The 17,090-nt window shown below is 51.5% G+C and overlaps 2 protein-coding genes across 2 annotated transcripts; both read left to right on the forward strand.

The window, feature by feature from the left end:
- Positions 1-3,915: 3,915 nt before the first annotated feature.
- On the forward strand, positions 3,916-4,246 carry COL26b_009832 (uncharacterized protein; the record flags this gene model as incomplete). Its single annotated transcript, XM_053182549.1, has 3 exons — positions 3,916-3,962; positions 4,022-4,127; positions 4,220-4,246. The coding sequence occupies 3 exons, from the start codon at positions 3,916-3,918 to the stop codon at positions 4,244-4,246; spliced, it is 180 nt and encodes a 59-aa protein (XP_053033548.1).
- Positions 4,247-14,871: 10,625 nt separating this feature from the next.
- INDA1_3 (Amino-acid permease inda1) lies at positions 14,872-16,801 on the forward strand (the record flags this gene model as incomplete). The annotated part of the gene is made up of 4 exons (XM_053182550.1): positions 14,872-15,040; positions 15,132-15,427; positions 15,481-15,935; positions 15,988-16,801. 4 exons carry the CDS (start codon positions 14,872-14,874, stop codon positions 16,799-16,801), a joined length of 1,734 nt encoding a protein of 577 aa, XP_053033549.1.
- Positions 16,802-17,090: the final 289 nt, after the last annotated feature.

Consider the following 17,090-nt stretch of genomic DNA (forward strand, 5'->3'; position numbering starts at 1 on the left):
GGGATTTGGAGATCGGCCCAGGGTTTGCCTGCTTCTCATTTGAAGATCGTCACCATTTGGGCTGCGCCCGAGTCAATGGCATCCGGTGGACGCCGAGTCAGTTAGATCATTCCCCTGTCAGCTTCAGATGAACGCGATGATCCTTGGGCACGGTCACCAGACTTCAGTGGCACTGGATGATTGCGAACGCCGGATTCTGGAACATGAGGCGCAGTTTGGAGTCAATTTCTGCGCAAGCTGGGGCAGATGTGCCAAGATTTCAACTTGCTTGGTATGCTTAACTGTATTCTCCGAGATGCTGCAGAATATCTACCAAGATATTAAAGTCAAAGAAACGAATCACTACCTAATCCCCGACAGTCTTGTATTCCTATCAAAACATAACACCGTGTTTGGGAGGGACCTTGCTCCATAAATGTGCCCAGTACTGTCAAAGGATTCAGAAGGCATTGAACAGAACGACCAGGTCACTGGAAACCACCGCGAATAGTAAACACTAAATGTTCTACTCTCTGCCTTCAGTGTTCAACCTAGAAGTCTGGTAAAAATTTTAAAATGTCGCGCCCCCTCCCATTCACAACTTCTGAGGTAAGAGAATGCTGTTTACGGCTGATAGCATGGACATGAACGTCCTTCTTCCCTTCTACCTTTTTCTGTTTTCTTTTCGTACTTACGTGCATGGACATCATCGGCATTTCAAGCCATGAAATCTCATACAGCAACTTATATCTGAATCATTTGCTCCTCAAAGATTGGGTTGAGACCAAGTCGGCAGAGGCAAGTCGCGTCGCTACGCTCGTCACTCCTCTGAGTACTCTCGAACAGCTACACAAAGTCAGAAGAAACGGTACAATTTGACAGCTTTTCTCCCAGCTCCGCCTGGACTATTCAGTTTTCTTGGTAGTATCTGCAGCGACGTAAGTGACGAAGACAACCACAACGATCTAGACTTAATGTAACAGCGGAGCAGCGGCGGGATCTGATAATGCTGATAATTGCCATGACAAGGATAGGATGTTGGCAAGCACTGTCACTTCTATCGTTCTTGCAGATAATACAACAAGCTTAACGCACGTTATCAGAAAGATTAGTTATTCTTCTATATACTTAACAAGCTGCTAGCCCGCCCAAGTGCTTCTACTTAATTCTCTTCCAGTGATGCTTACTACACATTCACCTGTGATATGAGGTTTGCATCACTTCGCACCACCACACCAAAATGGTCTAAAATTTACGTTAGAATCAGAGAAGTCTTTGATTCATCTGACGGTTTTTCTTTGCTGGCTATAGTGACTGCTAGCAAGTGCTGCAAAGTTGTGTTAAATTGACCAAACTAACCCCCAAGGAATATATCGACTCGAAAAAGCTGGATAGGTCGATGTTGCATGTCATTCCTTTGGATACCTTCCTTCCTTGCTTGTCTTCCTTCTTTCGGCTTAGTGCTGCTATCCAGCCGGACTGCTATCTATTCTGATTTTCTTTCGTTCTTTTTTCTCATTTCAGACTGTTGTTATCAGCCTTGTTTCCAGCTTTGGCGTCGCATATTGCAAGCGAATTCATTTGGTCATTTCAATCAATACCTACCGTACGTCTTTGAAGAGCATCTAACTGTAGCTATTCCGTTATCACAGACATAAGAGGTCGTGGTCCGCTTTTCATCTTTTTCCAGAGGCGACTTTGTAGAAAAGCGGCCTCATGGTGCCGTTCAATTCAAGCCGGTGCGGTTTGCGTGCTGCCGCCAAATGCCAAAGATGTTCGGAGGGAGCGGGCCACGGTATTCGTATGCGTTGGGGGCTGAGCTTCTTTGCGTGGTAGTTGCGCACAGGAGCATTTTAAGGCCACCCATGTGATTCAATTTGGTTGAGATAGCGACGCAAAGGCTGCAAATGCCTTATTGGGTGTGCCACTCCATAGCAGTGACGGGGAAGACGCTGCGGCTTGCGGATAGTTATGCCGCCGTCATTCTGCGAGTCGTTGCGTCCAGCTTGTTGGGGTAATATGTAACGAGTCTGTGAGACTTTGGTGTGACGCGCTGGCTGAGTGAAGCTGTTGCTTTCTCTGCCTTGGTCATTATGCGAACAGCGTGTTGACTGTGCAAGACTTCATGACAGATTGCCGAGGTCTAAATTTAATATGCCACCTCCGGCTCCGAGAAGCGCACATTCAGTCCTTTACTGCTGGCTCTGACTGAACTTCGGAGCGTGCCGAGCTAAGCGATTCCTGAGGTTTATTTCAGAAGTTTGACTCGCGCACATGGTCTGGGCATTGCAAATCAGCTATATTCCGCCGGACAGTTCCAAACGGGGACATATTCTCCCGCTCTGACATTAGTTCAAACCTTGCTGCCTTCCAGACTTCCTGGGCCGGATATTGAAGCCATCGGAACGTCTGTATTTGACGCCTTCAGATCTGAAAACACTAAGTCCGCTCCGCTCCGTACTGTCAGCAGCCGTGATCCGAGACACCTTCCCGGCCAGGCGGGCGTCTCCATTTACACTTTCTGGAACGATCCAAATTGCTGGGTTCGGTCTTACCGCACGGCTTTAGTGAAGGTTTCAGGGGTCATCGACCATTTCGCTACTACACCCCTTTTCCACGAATCACGGTGCACAATCAGCAGAAAGAGGAAGGTAGCCCGGTAGAAGAGGGTCCGCATACTGCTGATGTGCGAACGCATGGTTCGTCTGAGGAGCAAAGTACACCACTACACACAAAGACCAGACAGAACCCTCCGACTAACCACTCTCTCCACGTGAGTTCGCTAGCACTAGTGTCTTGCTAACGCTAACAAGGTTTTAGAGCGTCAAACGTCGAGGAGGCTATGCTTCTGGCGCCCAGGCCTATAAGCAATACGGGAAATAGACTTCGCACACGGCGCCTTGCCATGTTTGCCTCCGCGATTTGGGACTGTTTGGGATTCCACGGCTCTCCAAGTAGCTCAAGAGAGCCAGTCTTAGACGAACAGGAACGAACCGTCTTTCAGGAGCAAGGAAGAACACCGATTGACACTTCGAATACCTGTGATAACCTATCCGTCCAGTAGTTACACATCGTCCGCATCTCTTGCACACGTACAGGCTCATTGTGGCTGACCCTGCTGGTCAGGTCATTCGGCTAAAGACCCTTCTAGAACATCTCAAGTCTAGCCTGCAGATCCATTACTTGGGGTCTCCACGTTGAGAGATCACCTCTCGTCTGATAGTTCGGCTAGCTAAGATCTGTCTGCAGGGTAGGATTGCTCAAGTGACCAAGTACGCCGAATGAGGAAAGATGCCTGACTCGAAAGCCTGAGACAGCCGTTGAGTGGACCGAAAGACGCCAACGATCTTGACGGGAATGTTGTCGGTTCTGATATACAAGATGCATACTTCGGCTGGAAGATGAGTTTGTCATTCAATTCAGTATCTTTGCAGGTCTTGATTGAGCTGTCTTCTTTACAAGTAGTTGTTACACCGCTGATTTGTTTTTGTTGAATACTAATCTTGGGTTCAGGAGTTGGCAGACAGGGATGCCAGGGGTAGTGAATGAAATTAGGGTTTTCCGGACTACGCCTGCGGTGTATGCTGGGACAAGGCTCTGTTTCCGTTCTACGTGGAACGTCTGTGGAACGAGTCGAGGCCTGCTCGTAACTCCGTTTTTATTGCTCTAACGCTCTGTTCCATAGTGACGGATTGCTCCTCAAAATCGCTATCAAATCTTCCAGGTCGCCAGGCGCAGTGCACTGTGATGTTCGCGCCCTGTGCCCATGAGCAGATTAATTAAAAACTGCCCTTCTCAATATTGGCAATTAGTATATAAGATCAAAGTCACTCCTCATGCTTCCAAGAACAGTAGATCATCAGTTTACATCTCATTCGTTCAACTCAAGCAACTCACTCACTCACTAAACCAACCACCAACCTACCAACCGCGACCATGCAGATTCAGAACGTTGTCCTGGCCATTGCCACTCTCTGCCTTGGGTAAGCTCAAGTTTTTGGAGAGTTCAAAGTGTATCACTAATCACTAACGATCCTCCCAGCGCCCAAGCAGCCTTTGACTGCAAGTGCAAGGACGACGCCAAGACCACGTCATGCTGTAACGCCCAGAAGTTCATTTCCGCCAAGAGAAATGACGGAAAGCTGATGGTGAGCGACACCACACTTCCATCTTTTGCTGCAGTGCAGGCTAACCGTTGAAAGTGCTATGTCAACAACGTCGTTGCCCCTCTCCCTGCCAGCTTCCCGTTCAAGACCTGCTGCGGTGACGGCGGCTTCGACTTGTGCCGATAAGCGCATAGTTCCTGTGAGACTTCTCAGTTTCGCACTTTTTAGCCGTTACGGGTCAGCTCTCAGAAAGTCTCATCAAAGACCACAGTTCATCTAGCTGCGTTTTTCAATTCCAAGATTACAATGTATCAGTGTTACTAGTCAAGGCATCAGCGCAAATAGATTACACAGCCCTCAGCTTGCTCACGTTACTCACAAAATTGTTTCGATCAATTACGAGAAGACCGTGTGATATGTTTACTCGACAAGGTACTAACTTTGTCTTTCGAACTTCTCTGGCATACAAACGCGTCAATTCTACGTTTTCCGTGGCAGAGCACAACCTTACCTGCTTACACGAGCCTCCATGAGATCGCCTAGTTTGCCTGTGTCTGCGCGCTATATTTCCTGTGCACTTGATTACTACTATCGAAAGCGAAAGCAGCGACAGCGATAATGAGGATAAGGACGAGGACGAGGACGACTATAACGACGACAACAATAGAAGCGACGACGACGACGACGACGACAAGGTCGACGGTAGTAGAGTGATTAGAGTATAGCTATAGGAAAAATAGGCGGTCTCGCCTCCATATCAGTGACCAAATAGCCGATTTGCTTAATAGCCGAGTACAGAAGCATTAGCATTGTACATAGTTTTTATAGTGGATAGTCTCCCCTTGATTCACATCATCGTACCCATCTTTGTCAGTGGGCCTTCACGGCATGTTGATTTGTAAGTCCTGAATTACAAATCAAGGGCTTGGCCACACCGCCGGTGAAATAACCCCTTCATATAAGGTACGGAATTGTTCAGTCGGAGTCGGGGTCGACAACGCGCCAAGATTCTGTCTTTGATCTATCTAACTCAGATCAATGGCTTAGAGAGCCTGCAATTATGGTGACAACTGTCCTGACCGTCCGGCATGATCAGGCCGAGCAATCGGGCCATGTTCATTCGAGCATTCCACTTGCGCCCTCGGAAGAATCGACACCGAGCCCAACGAGAACTCTGGGTGTGCCTCCCGAGTTCTCATCATTCGCAGAAGAAATCGGCTTCGTTTGCGTGTGCTCCATGGGCCAGCTCCTCTTCGCGATTCACCTGGCCCACTCCTTCGTCAACCAGCTCACCTTCATTGAAGCCCTGGGTACGAGCACACTCAACACACCATGGCTCATCGGATCCTTCCTCGTCGCAAACGGTGTCTCTGTCGTCATCTCAGGCTCCTTCGCTGACCTCGTCAGTCCCAAGTATCTCACTTGTGGCGCCTTTGTCTGGCTCTCGATGTGGAGCTTCATCGGCGCTTTCTCGATCTCACCTGAGAGAATCATTCTCTTCTTTATCGCGAGATCAATGGCAGGTCTCTCGGTTGGCACTCTATGCGCCGCGGCGATGAGTATGCTAGGAAGAGTGTACAGGCCTGGCCTTCGAAAAAACCGAGTGTTCTCACTCATGGGCGCGATGATTCCAATGGGGTTCGCCATAGGCGCGATTCAGGGCGGCGCCTTTAGCTCTCACCTTCACTGGGTCTTCGGATCTACGGCTTTACTAGCTCTGTTTTGCGTGGGCGGTGCTTTCTGGTGTATCCCTTCGCTCCCTGTCGACTCGGTATCGCTCAAGGACTTTGACTACGCGGGTGCCTCCGCGGCCATGCTGGGGTGCGGGCTGCTCATCTTTGGCTTGACCCAAGGATCGCCCACGCACTGGAGCCCATACACCTACGCCCTTGTCATTGTTGGCCTAGCTTTTTTGGCAGCATTTGGGCTCATCGAGAAGAAAGTCCGCCGTCCCCTCATTGATAATCGACTTTGGTTTACTCCTGGATTCCTGCCGCTGATTGTCTCTTATTTTCTGGGATACGGGGCATTTGCCGGCGCATGGCAATTCTTCGCCGTGAGATTCTTACTCACAATCCAACATACGTCTCCAATCATCACAGCTTGCTACTTGCTACCCGTTGGCATAAGCGGTACTTTAGCTTCCTGGGTTGTCTCCAGATTACTGCACATCATGCCAGGACACTGGATCCTCATGGGCAGTATGCTCGCATTTGCAACCGGGCCAGCCTTCTTCCTCCCTCAGACGTCAGGGACGATGTACTGGGCTTTATCGTTTCCCAGCTTCGTCATCAGCACCTTCGGTCCAGACATGTCTTTCGCGGCAGTTTCCGTGTTCATTACCTCGAACGTGCCCAGGTCATACCAAGGTGCTGCCGGAAGCCTTGTCATCACAGCTCAGAACCTTTCAACGGCAGTGTTTGCTGCTCTTGGGGATACAGTAGGAGAGAAGGTGACGGAAATGGCTGACTCCACTCTGGATTTGGGTGCTCTTCGAGCCATTTGGTGGATGAGCCTGGCCACTGCTATGACAGGAGCGCTGGTGTGCGCATGTTTTGTGCGGATACCGAAGAGCGAGGAGAAGGAGCATGTAAGCTAAAGTCTAAGTGGAGCCCCCACAAGATTCGCTCCGGTTGCACGGACTGCCCATCCCGGAGATGTAGCCCGCAGCGGACGTCAGAACGCCGCTAAGGACGGCCCCACATCGGCGCAGACCCGAGCCGTCTGGCAAGTAAGGGCTTGTTAAGTCAACTACATTCCTACCAAAACAACACTTCTACTCTTGCACATACTTAACAGGCGCAGACGAAAACACTAGTCGCTCTCGAAAGACCAACTTCTGATCAAGGATGACGGTCGGCGTGACGTGTGAATCAGCGTTTCCAGTGGCTCATCGCTGTCTTGTCGATTCCTAATTGTAACCAGTCGAACCGCTGCTATAGATTGTGCGTCGCACGTGTCTACAAATATGACTGTTAGACTTCTCTTTTAGTAATTGATGATGACTTTGGTTTCGAGATACCCCGGTTCCTGACCTCAGTCATTCCCGTCTGGCGAGGTTGAGTTCGTCTTGTCGCAGCAAGCCGCATTGCATTCCATGCCACAAATTCTGAGTCCTCGCTCACTAATCTGGATTGCATTGAACCGGATTCATCAAAGATGCGAAGGCAGAGAGTTGCATATAACTCCGTAGAAATTACAATCCCCCCGCCTGCGTCGAAGCTGCGTCAAGTTTCTAAAAATCAAATGAAGTCCCGGCATTCCCATAGAGGTTTAGCATCACATAGGATCCGAGTGTACGCAGCAGACGCATCATATAAAGTTGTGTGAGCCTTTGAACACTTCAACAGAGTTTTTCTGCAAGCCAAATGGCTCCGTTGTCGTAATGCTTGCTTGGTTCAGTAGCCAGAGGCTCATCCGGAACCTTTCAATGCGATATCCTTCAATTTACCGTGAAGGCCTCGGTAAAAGTTGAGGACCTCCCATCGTTGGTCCTATTCAGAGCGCATTCATTAGAAGAGTCTTGCTATCCAGGCAGATACTTCTGGCTAACCGGGCGGATTATTACCTATATTAGGTCTATTAGCTAATACTTTTACTACTTTCTTTGCTATTCCTATCTCTCTATATGTCCCTATTGTTATTATTATTGTTGTTGTTGTCGTCGTTGTTATCGTCGTCGTTGTCGTCGTATTATGCTTATCTCTGTATATCTACTACCCGTCTAGTTAGCTAGAAGTACCCGCCTAGATATTAGAACTGCATTGGAAAGGACGACTGAGTAGGCTTTTTTGTGAAACAATTGCTTCGTCATTATAGAATTCAAGCTTCCACAGGCTCTAATATATTTCAACCCTTTTTGTTTAAAATACAGTAATAGAGCGTGAATACTATCATATTTCTGGGCTCGGCGGCAAAAATGTCCAAGACGAAGTCCATTTATAACATCTATAGAATCTCAGTGAGCCGACGTAGCTGTCGTACCAACGGTCACAGACCAGCTGCTTTGCTAGATTTCACTACAACGCACATATAAGTGAGAGCCACTGGCGCACATAGATAGTATGAGCAAAACAGTAATGGAGTTCGATGAAGAATCTGTCTACTTAGAGCAATATTCTCATCTTCGTTAAGAACCCAAAACGCGTATGTCTACAGGCTTTTCTGTGGAGTGTGATGACCAATACTGTCTCTTCCCTTCATTGTCCTGCACACGTTCTACATGGTGGAAGCAAGCCGTATAAATGTATGTTATGATCCTGTTGTTTGAGTATTGATGTTTTGTTGCAACTCTTGACCTACTGGTAAACCGAACGACATGACCAAGCGAGCCGAAACTAAAAGGGGGGCACCAAAAGATTGGCGTGCTAGGGATCATTGTGCCGTTACAAAACCTAGATGCTTTTCGACTCGTATCCTTTAAATACTTGTTTTTCGCGATTGATAGAAACTTTCAGAGTCTGGCCCAGGTTCAATGTCGTAACTCGTGACGTCGACGTATAAAAGCAGATTTAGAATTGTACTTGGAAAGTGTATGAGCAATGCTCTTGGCCGGTGAGCGGGTGACTTTTCGACATTGCAGATCGTTTCTCGCATTCATTTCGAAGCCAATGAAGCCCACAGACGTCCGCAGTCTCAAAGACCTCGATGTAGTGTTACTTGTTTGCTAACTCTCCCGCGTCGCTTCTTCTGGTATATTCCGGGGCTTAAGAACCTGTAGCATACCCAGTCCAAGTTTGATATGCCAAGCTTCGTAGACTATAGAGCTGTACAAGTCAGACGAAGCCTCGCTGCGCCCGAGAAGCGGGTAGCAAACGCGGTGATGGGGTTTCATTTGGCCCGTGTCCCCCGAAAAGAAAGGATTCTGGTTTCCTTTTATACGATGAAACAAAAACTGAAAAAAGTCCTATCGTCACCCGCGCGAACAATACATCGCCCACTGTCGCCGACATGAGTACTTATGTAATGATGTCCTTATCACGTCCCGAAGATCGAGAGAAGCCCCAACAGGCAAATCAGATCCTTCTCGGGATCGTAGGCAGAGACTCCGATTGAAACTCATAACCATTTTCAAAATGCTCGTCCACGGTCCGATGACCACGAATGCGCGCATGTTGGTTTGTCAAGACAGCAGCCGTACCTACACCACGGCGCGCCCAAATAAACGACAAGAACCGAAAGATGATACCGGCCAAGAAAGCTTAATCCACGGGGCGCAAAACTAGGTACATGAGATTCCCACCCCAGATCGCGTTGAGGAAGGGATGGCTAGAGAGAATAATGGAAATGACGATTGGATTTGCCACTCCGACGCCGAGACAAGCAGTAATTTGTCGCAAGAAGACAAGAGCCGACATAGTCAGCCTTTAAATACAAGCTCTTAATGGCAAAAGCAAGGCCTGTCCATCTGGATAGCGAGTCGACAACTCCACCAGGAGGCCCAGAAAGAGACCTCCGCAGCAGATACTATGAAAGTGCTCCATGAATCAAATATACCATGATCCAAGCCAAAATCAAGCTGTGCGAGGGCACGATTTCTCCTTTATCTGAAACTCCAACATTGTTGACCGATTTCACCGGTGTCTACGCCTTCAGCCGCTGCAACTCAAAGTCAACTCGTTCCGCGATGTCACTCTACTATTCGTAGGACAGAGGTGGGCGAATAAACCAACAGCAGCGACGATGAGATACCGAGTGTTTTGAAAGACCCGTCTTCATGACCCACCTAAGATATGCATGGGAACTCGGTGCTCATGGCGTGTTTCGAAGCACCTCAATCTCTTCGATTTGCCAGCCTTCGCCGACAAAGAAATTCACCTGCGATCTATCCCTCAATGGGGAACTCAGGTTCTTATATAATCGCTCCTCCGAACCTGGTTGTTGAGCAAGGGACTTATCATGCTCTGCTCTGTCTTAGCATGATGGTACCTGTTCTAGATTATCAACTCCGTAATAACTGAAATCCGGCTGCAGACTCAGGTATGAAGAGAAAACCCTCTGCATTCTGGAAACATGAATCCAAAGGAACGGTCCAGATGACTCGGTTCTTGGAATGCACAACTGCGGCCATTCATCCGGGTGATTCTCCAACCTCGTTATGACTCGCTGCGGTCTTTTTTGAGTTGATGGGCTTTAGAGTCAAAACTTTATGGTCTGGGAAACCAGGCGAGTTGCTCTCATCTCCCTTGCTGCTGTCTTCGCCACCATCACACACCTCTAATGCCATCTTTGGTGGTTTCTCTATCGCCGGAGACGCTGTGTCTGACTTCATCTCTCGCAATGTATTGAGAGCAATTCATGGTGTGCTTATGGAGGTATAAAATATGGTCAACTTGGATGACTCACTGGAAGTCTAGCAATAGCAACATGAGAGCACTTGCTCGCTCGCATCAGTGGCCACAAGGGGCAAACAAGTCAGCAACCGCATGTGGCTTGCTTCACTGAACGTAAAGATCGACAGAGACACAAAGCGGCGCATCGGGATCAAGTTTGGCATTCTCACGTAGGGACTGCCGTTGAGGCTGACAGCGGTGCGACCATCCCGGATCCTCGTAATCCTGCGAGAGACAGGCGTTGTACGCGGAGTCAGCTCAGTGAAATACAGTCCGAATAAGCTACAGGGGCAGGTCCACTGAAAGTGCCAGCTGACAAGTTTGCCAAGGAGTGTTTCCCACGCGTTCAGACCAAGCAGCGACCCGCTGGCGTCTGAACAAAGTTGAGTTTTGTGGATGACGAGGGGAAAACCTGGGGAGAAGTTGTCAATCACGTAACAGAAACTGAAGTTCACAGAACTGGTTGACTAGCGAGCAAACCTCGTGTCGAATAGTTCCGCTTTTCCCAGAGGTTGAGAGTCGTGAATGTGGCGTGCTTTTGCTGCTCTCCTTGTGCGGCGCGGCATTCTAGGCACGCTATTAGTAAAAAATTTCCCCGCACCCTGGTCATCGACTCGGGCCAGTGACCGGCTACAGAAGGTCGATAGCGAACCAGGGGGTGCTGAAGGAACGGCTCGGTTGGGTCGCCAATCGCTTGTCGACTGGGCGGTTTCCATCACAACGGTAGGCCAAGCTGTCTTGTATCTCGGCCATCTGGGCACGCCCAATCGACTGGTCTTACCAAGCCGATCTTGCGTCTTTGCTTATGGTCAAGCTTTTGGACCAGATGTGCCAAAGTCTTGGGATTTGAGGGTCTTTGACGACATGTCTTGGAAGTTGAAGATGGTCGAGATGCTCTGTTGATGGTCTTCTTCATCCGCAACGAAGGAGCCGCAACGCGCCGGGTTGGGTGCGAGGGCTGTGCCACGCCTGTCAATTGACTCTGCACCAGGCATGAGCGAATTTTGGCTTCCCCAAACTCATTTAGGGTAGCTCGTTGGAGGCTCTTGGCGTCAGCGGTCGCGATGAATCAGAGCCAAGAAACAGTGCTCGACTGCGCCGAAGGGTGCCAAAGTGCCCTTAGGATTGGCGCTTTTAGGCATGTCTTGGCTCGCGTCAACTGAAAACGCCTCCAACAGTTTGGCCGATCGATAGCCCGCCCCTAGCCGGGATTGATAGCGAGCGGCTGTTCACTATTCGTTGCTGGTAGAGACAGTGTGGATGGCGCTGATGGTTTTCACCCGTCAGCGGCGCGGCATGCCTCGCGCACGCCAGAGAGGCACTCGAGGGGTAACGTGCCGGCGCCAGTGTCGGCTCGACCTCGTTTGAGTGACACATTGAGGCAGACACCCGAAGCCACGGAACGCCGGTGGATCAAGGGCGACGGTTGACGTGCTCTAATGAATGGCACCGTGGTTCAAACATAGAGCGGTTTGTCTCTAGCGGTGGGACTTTTGAGAAAGTGGTCTGTTGTCGCCGCTGAATGGGACGAAGATATCCGTCAATGAAGTTATCATGACAAAAGGGTGGTAGCAATTGACGGCGGCGCCGATTCAGCTATCACGGCTGGTATCGCAAAGATGGTGCGCGTGAGACTGTTATCTTTGCCGAGACTTTGTTCCCCATATTTTGCGCCGTAGGAAGAAATGTCGTGGTATCGCAGGCCAATTGCAGGGCTTAGTGACGCACCCCCCTGAGGATACGATGATGAGCGATGAGGAAGCGGGCGTGGGTAGGTGATCGGTTGTCCAGTGGCAGCGGCCGTTGGGAGCTGGATGGACGGGGCGGACTGTTGTGTCGCGTCGCATCAGATTGGACGGGGAATTGCATCGCGGGAGGTCGAGTCAATGGACTGCGAGTGACGGGCAGGGTGGGTGATGGGCGGCGACGGGAAATTGGGGGTGTTCCGCGGTGAACGGTGACTGGCTCCGGCGATGGTGTGGTTTTGAGCGTCTGGCGGCATTCTAGAAGGATTCCTTCGCATTGTTAGTGGCTGCTGCCTCCCTGCCCCGCGGCCCCCGCCCGTGGCTCTCCTCTCGCGGGCGACATGTCAAAAAGGCAGGAGAGCGAGGAGGAACAGTCGGCGTCGCTTGGCTGCCGGGTCGCATCTAAGTTTGTTCGGTTCGAGGTTATTGAGATGAGATGGGCCTTGGGCAGATGCAATGGATGGCTGCGATGAAGGGAGGGAGGGAGGATGCTGCGAGATTCAACCATCAAGCAATAAGCCCCCGTCTTGTGCCTTCCCGAACAGGAAGCTGGACTGGATATGGCTTGGAATTGTGCGAGGCGGCCAAGAGGCACCAACTCGACCAGGCCACACAGCCCTGTTCCAGAAGAGCTTGGCTTCAGCTCGGTAGCGCCGGGAGACGGCGTTGGCAGAAGGGGATGCGTACGGCTGTACGTGTGTGTGCATTGGGAAGGGGGACGTACAATGTCAGCCAGACCGAACGATGAGGGGAGTTCTTTGTGGGAGAGAGAAACAACTGGATGTCACCCGGAAAGAAAGATACCTGAGGTAGGTACCTTATTTTTAAGGTGAGGCAGGCTTGCAGCATCGATATTCCATTTCGTAAGGAGCTGCCCGAGGGTGCGAATAGGCGGGAAGGTGGGAGTGGAGCAGGAGCAGGTTCATCCGTTGGTGCAGCCCTTTCCATGCTCAATTGTGAAGAAGGGACACATGAACCGGCCAACTGCCATTCTCACCTCTACAGCGCCCCCCTCACCTTGACCGAAACATTTTGCAGACTTGCAGTTGTCTCTTCCATTTCGTCTTACGCAAGCATCCGCCTGTACCGTCCCTATCTTCAAGGCCAAGACAAATGCCCCATCTCTGGCCCGGGCCCATTTCCCAGTGTCATGGATCGCACTCAACTCGTCTGATAGCGCGTCGTCTGCGACCCCCTGTCAGCCGTCGAAACGTCCATTTAGGCCCAGGTCTAGTCGAGGTCCAGTGCGCCGTCCCACCCCCGCGCCGCTACAAAATGCCCACAAGCACGGGCTCAGGCACGGTTCACCAACCTACCTACCTGAGGAAGGCAAGGTAGGTACGGATACAAATATCGCTCTTTCTCCCCGCCTTGGCCCAATCATCAACTCCCATCAAGCCAAGAACTACCAATAAGGACCACCGTCAGTCCTAATCACTTGGCAAAAACCGTCTCGGCTCTCCACCTTCTGCTCTCAGAAAGCTTGCTACGAATACCTAGCTCTTGCCAAGCCGCCGTGATGCCTCGGATGGGATGCTCTGGCCGTGAAGGCGACCACCTCGTGCCCGGCAATTTGGATGCGAACCGATGGGGGTAAGCGCACGTCTGTATGTTTGCTCGACAGCGCTTGTACTCGAATTCATATTCCAGCCTGACCGGCTGGTCTTACATCCCCTCCCCAGCAGTCTGCCTCGACGGCATCCACAGGCCTGCCTGTCAATCGCGTCAAGTGACACTGCACCACCGTTCGAGGTGACGACGTCCCTTGGAAGGGCCTTGTTGATCTTCCTTTTCGCCTTCCATACAGCTTCCACCGTTCCCGAGCGTCCATCTGCGCCATCTCCCATGTACGATCAAAGTCAACTGCCCTCGCCCCCGTCCCTCCCTGCTCTGGCGCCGCCGCTATCACGGCTGACCGACCGGTCCAATCGCCGCCAAGACATCACTGATTCGTTCGAGTGCGTGTCGAGTGCGTGTCGAGTCCTGTTGCTTTCTGCGCGTTAGCGACGCAGCTATCATGGGTGATTTCCCGGGGAGGAACCCATCCTGGAAAGCGAAGAAGAAATAAAAACCAAAGAGAAACTAACATGAGATGGGCAAGGTGCCCTTGAGCGTACCTCAAGTAGGGTCGCGGAAGGAAGGAACCTAGGTAGGGAAGAGGCCACCCCGGGGACCCTGGTCGATGGTGCAGCTTCCCATCAGTTGGATCAAGTCAACCCTTCGGTGAGGACGTTGGTTGGTCCCTTCCTCGAGCGAGAGGACGTTCCTTCCCCCGTCCTTCCTGCCCAAACCAGGAGGTGACCTACCTACCTTACTACCTTGCCTGCCTTGCCTTCCAGGTCCTCCTGCCTGCCTGCCGTACCCCTACCCTCACTTTCATATGTTTGGCGTGGCCTGGTCTGTCCTGGCATCGGGTCCCCTTCCCTGTCTGCACCTTGCGCCTGCACATGTCGCTCCCGTTGCTGGCTCTGCTCCTCCCGTCAACGCTTGCCTCGATTCTTTAATAAACGGCCTCCCGCCTCGTTCATGTCTCGCCTCTGCTTCCCTTCTCTTGCCCCTCCTGCCCCCCATACTCCTAGAGTACCTCGCAGAGTAACACCCTCTGTCGTCGACCAGGGCTCCAGTCACGACAAGCGCCAGCGCGCAACTGTTTATACTTCCTTTCTCGGTCTCTTCCCTGAACCTTGAGCCATTGGCGACAGCTTCACAATGTCCAAGGACGAGGCTGATGTCGGCGTCACGCCGCCTAATTACCCCTACGACTCCGAGAAGGGCGCCACTACCAAGGCCGCCACCGGTACCGGCCATGTTCCTGAGAACTTCCGCGAGGACGACTTCCTGACCCGAAATGGTCTCAACTTGAAGAGTTTCCAGCGCCGTAGGTTTCCCCTCATGGCGACGTTGGCTGTCGCGACCCCGCATCACCCGTGCCTCACACTTGCGACCGCATGCTAACTCTATCTCTGCAGGCGATTATGGTACCGGTGAAGTCGAGCTGGATCGCTCCATGAAGCCTCGTCACCTGCAGATGATTGCCATCGGTGGTTCCATCGGTGCTGGTTTCTTCGTCGGTTCCGGTAGCGCCCTGACCAAGGGTGGCCCTGGCTCCGTCCTCATCTGCTTCTTGATTGCTGGTGTCATGATCTTCAACGTCGTCTACGCTCTCGGTGAACTCGCTGTTATGTACCCTGTCTCTGGTGGTTTCTACACGTACTCCATCCGCTTCCTCGATCCTTCCTGGGGTTTTGCCATGGGCTGGAATTACGTATGTCGCATCCATTCTACCGCCTCGCGCATCTCTCAATTGACACGCCGCAGGTCTTTCAATGGGTCATCGTATTACCACTCGAACTAACGGTCTGCTCATTCACGATACAATATTGGAATAAAGAAATCAGCACAGCAGTATGGATCACAATCTTCTGGCTATTCATCATAATCATCAACGTCTTCGGAACCTTGGGCTTTGCTGAGGAGGAGTTCGTCTCCTCTACCTTCAAGCTGATCGCCACCGTTATCTTCATGATTGTTGCCCTTGTTCTCATCTGCGGCGGTGGCCCTGAGGGTGGAAAGTACGATGAGTACTGGGGCGACCGCCTCTGGAGGGATCCTGGTGCTTTCCAGAACGGCTTCCGTGGTTTCTGCTCCGTCTTCGTTACTGCTGCTTTCGCCTTCTCTGGCACTGAGCTCGTTGGTCTGGCTGCTGCTGAGTCCAGCAACCCTGCCAAGGCTCTCCCGGGTGCCATCAAGCAGGTCTTCTGGCGTATCACTATGTAAGTCTCACGCTTCAGCTGATTCCCCAAGTTCATTATTAACGTGATCCAGCTTCTACATTCTGGGTCTTACCTTCGTCGGCCTCCTCGTTAGCTCCACCGATGAACGTCTTCTGAACTCCGCCAACCCCTATGCCGATGGTGTCTCCCCCTTTGTTTTGGCTCCTCTCGATGCCGGACTTAAGGGATACGACAGCTTCATGAACGTCGTCATTCTTGTTTCCGTCGTGTCTATCGGTGTCTCTTGCGTCTACGGTGGTTCCCGTACCCTGACCGCCCTTGCCCAGCAGGGATACGCTCCTAAGATCTTCGCCTACATTGACCGATCCGGTCGTCCTCTTTACTCTGTTATCCTCAACCTTGCCTTCGGTGGTCTTGCCTATGTCCGCCTGGCTTCCTCCGGCGGTGTTGTCTTCGACTGGCTTCTGTCTCTTTCCGGTCTGGCTGCCCTCTTCACCTGGGGATCCATCTGCGCCGCTCACATCCGCTTCCGCGCTGCCTGGAAGGCACAGGGCCACACTCTCGACGAGCTTCCCTTCCGTGCCATCGGCGGAACTGCTGGTTCTTGGCTGGGTCTCTTCCTGATCTTCATCTCTCTTCTCGCCCAGTTCTTCGTCGCCATCGCGCCCCCCGGCAGCGCCGACCTGGCCACCGCTGAGGACTTCTTCAAGGCCTATCTTGCCCTGCCCGTTGTCCTCTTCTTCTGGGCCTGCGGTTACCTCTGGAAGCGCCAGGGCTTCCTCAAGCTTTCCCAGATCGACCTCGACACTGGCCGCCGCGAGCACGACTGGGATGAGATTCACGCCTACCGCGCCAAGGTTGCCACCTGGCCCAAGTGGAGACAGTGGCTTGACAAGGTCTTCTAAACAGCATGTGAATCTGCAACAGCTCGGTCACTCGAGCCATAACGGGGGATGTTTGGTGTTGTAAATCTGAGGCTTGCTTCGAAGCATCTATGTTTTTGTAGAGTCTCGCCATCTTGATACCTATCTAGTTTCTGATCTATAATCAGACATGCGTCTTCGTGCGCTAATACTCGAGTTTATTCGTGGTCAACTTCGCCATCATCTCTTTGTAGTCTTTGGCTATACGCAGGCCTGTGACCCGGTTATAGCGGTTCTCACATCGCGCATGATGCAATCTTACCCCGCCCTT

This window comes from Colletotrichum chrysophilum, assembly GCF_026319265.1.
Source record: "Colletotrichum chrysophilum strain AFK26 chromosome Unknown scaffold_98, whole genome shotgun sequence".
NCBI classification, from domain to species: domain Eukaryota; kingdom Fungi; phylum Ascomycota; class Sordariomycetes; order Glomerellales; family Glomerellaceae; genus Colletotrichum; species Colletotrichum chrysophilum.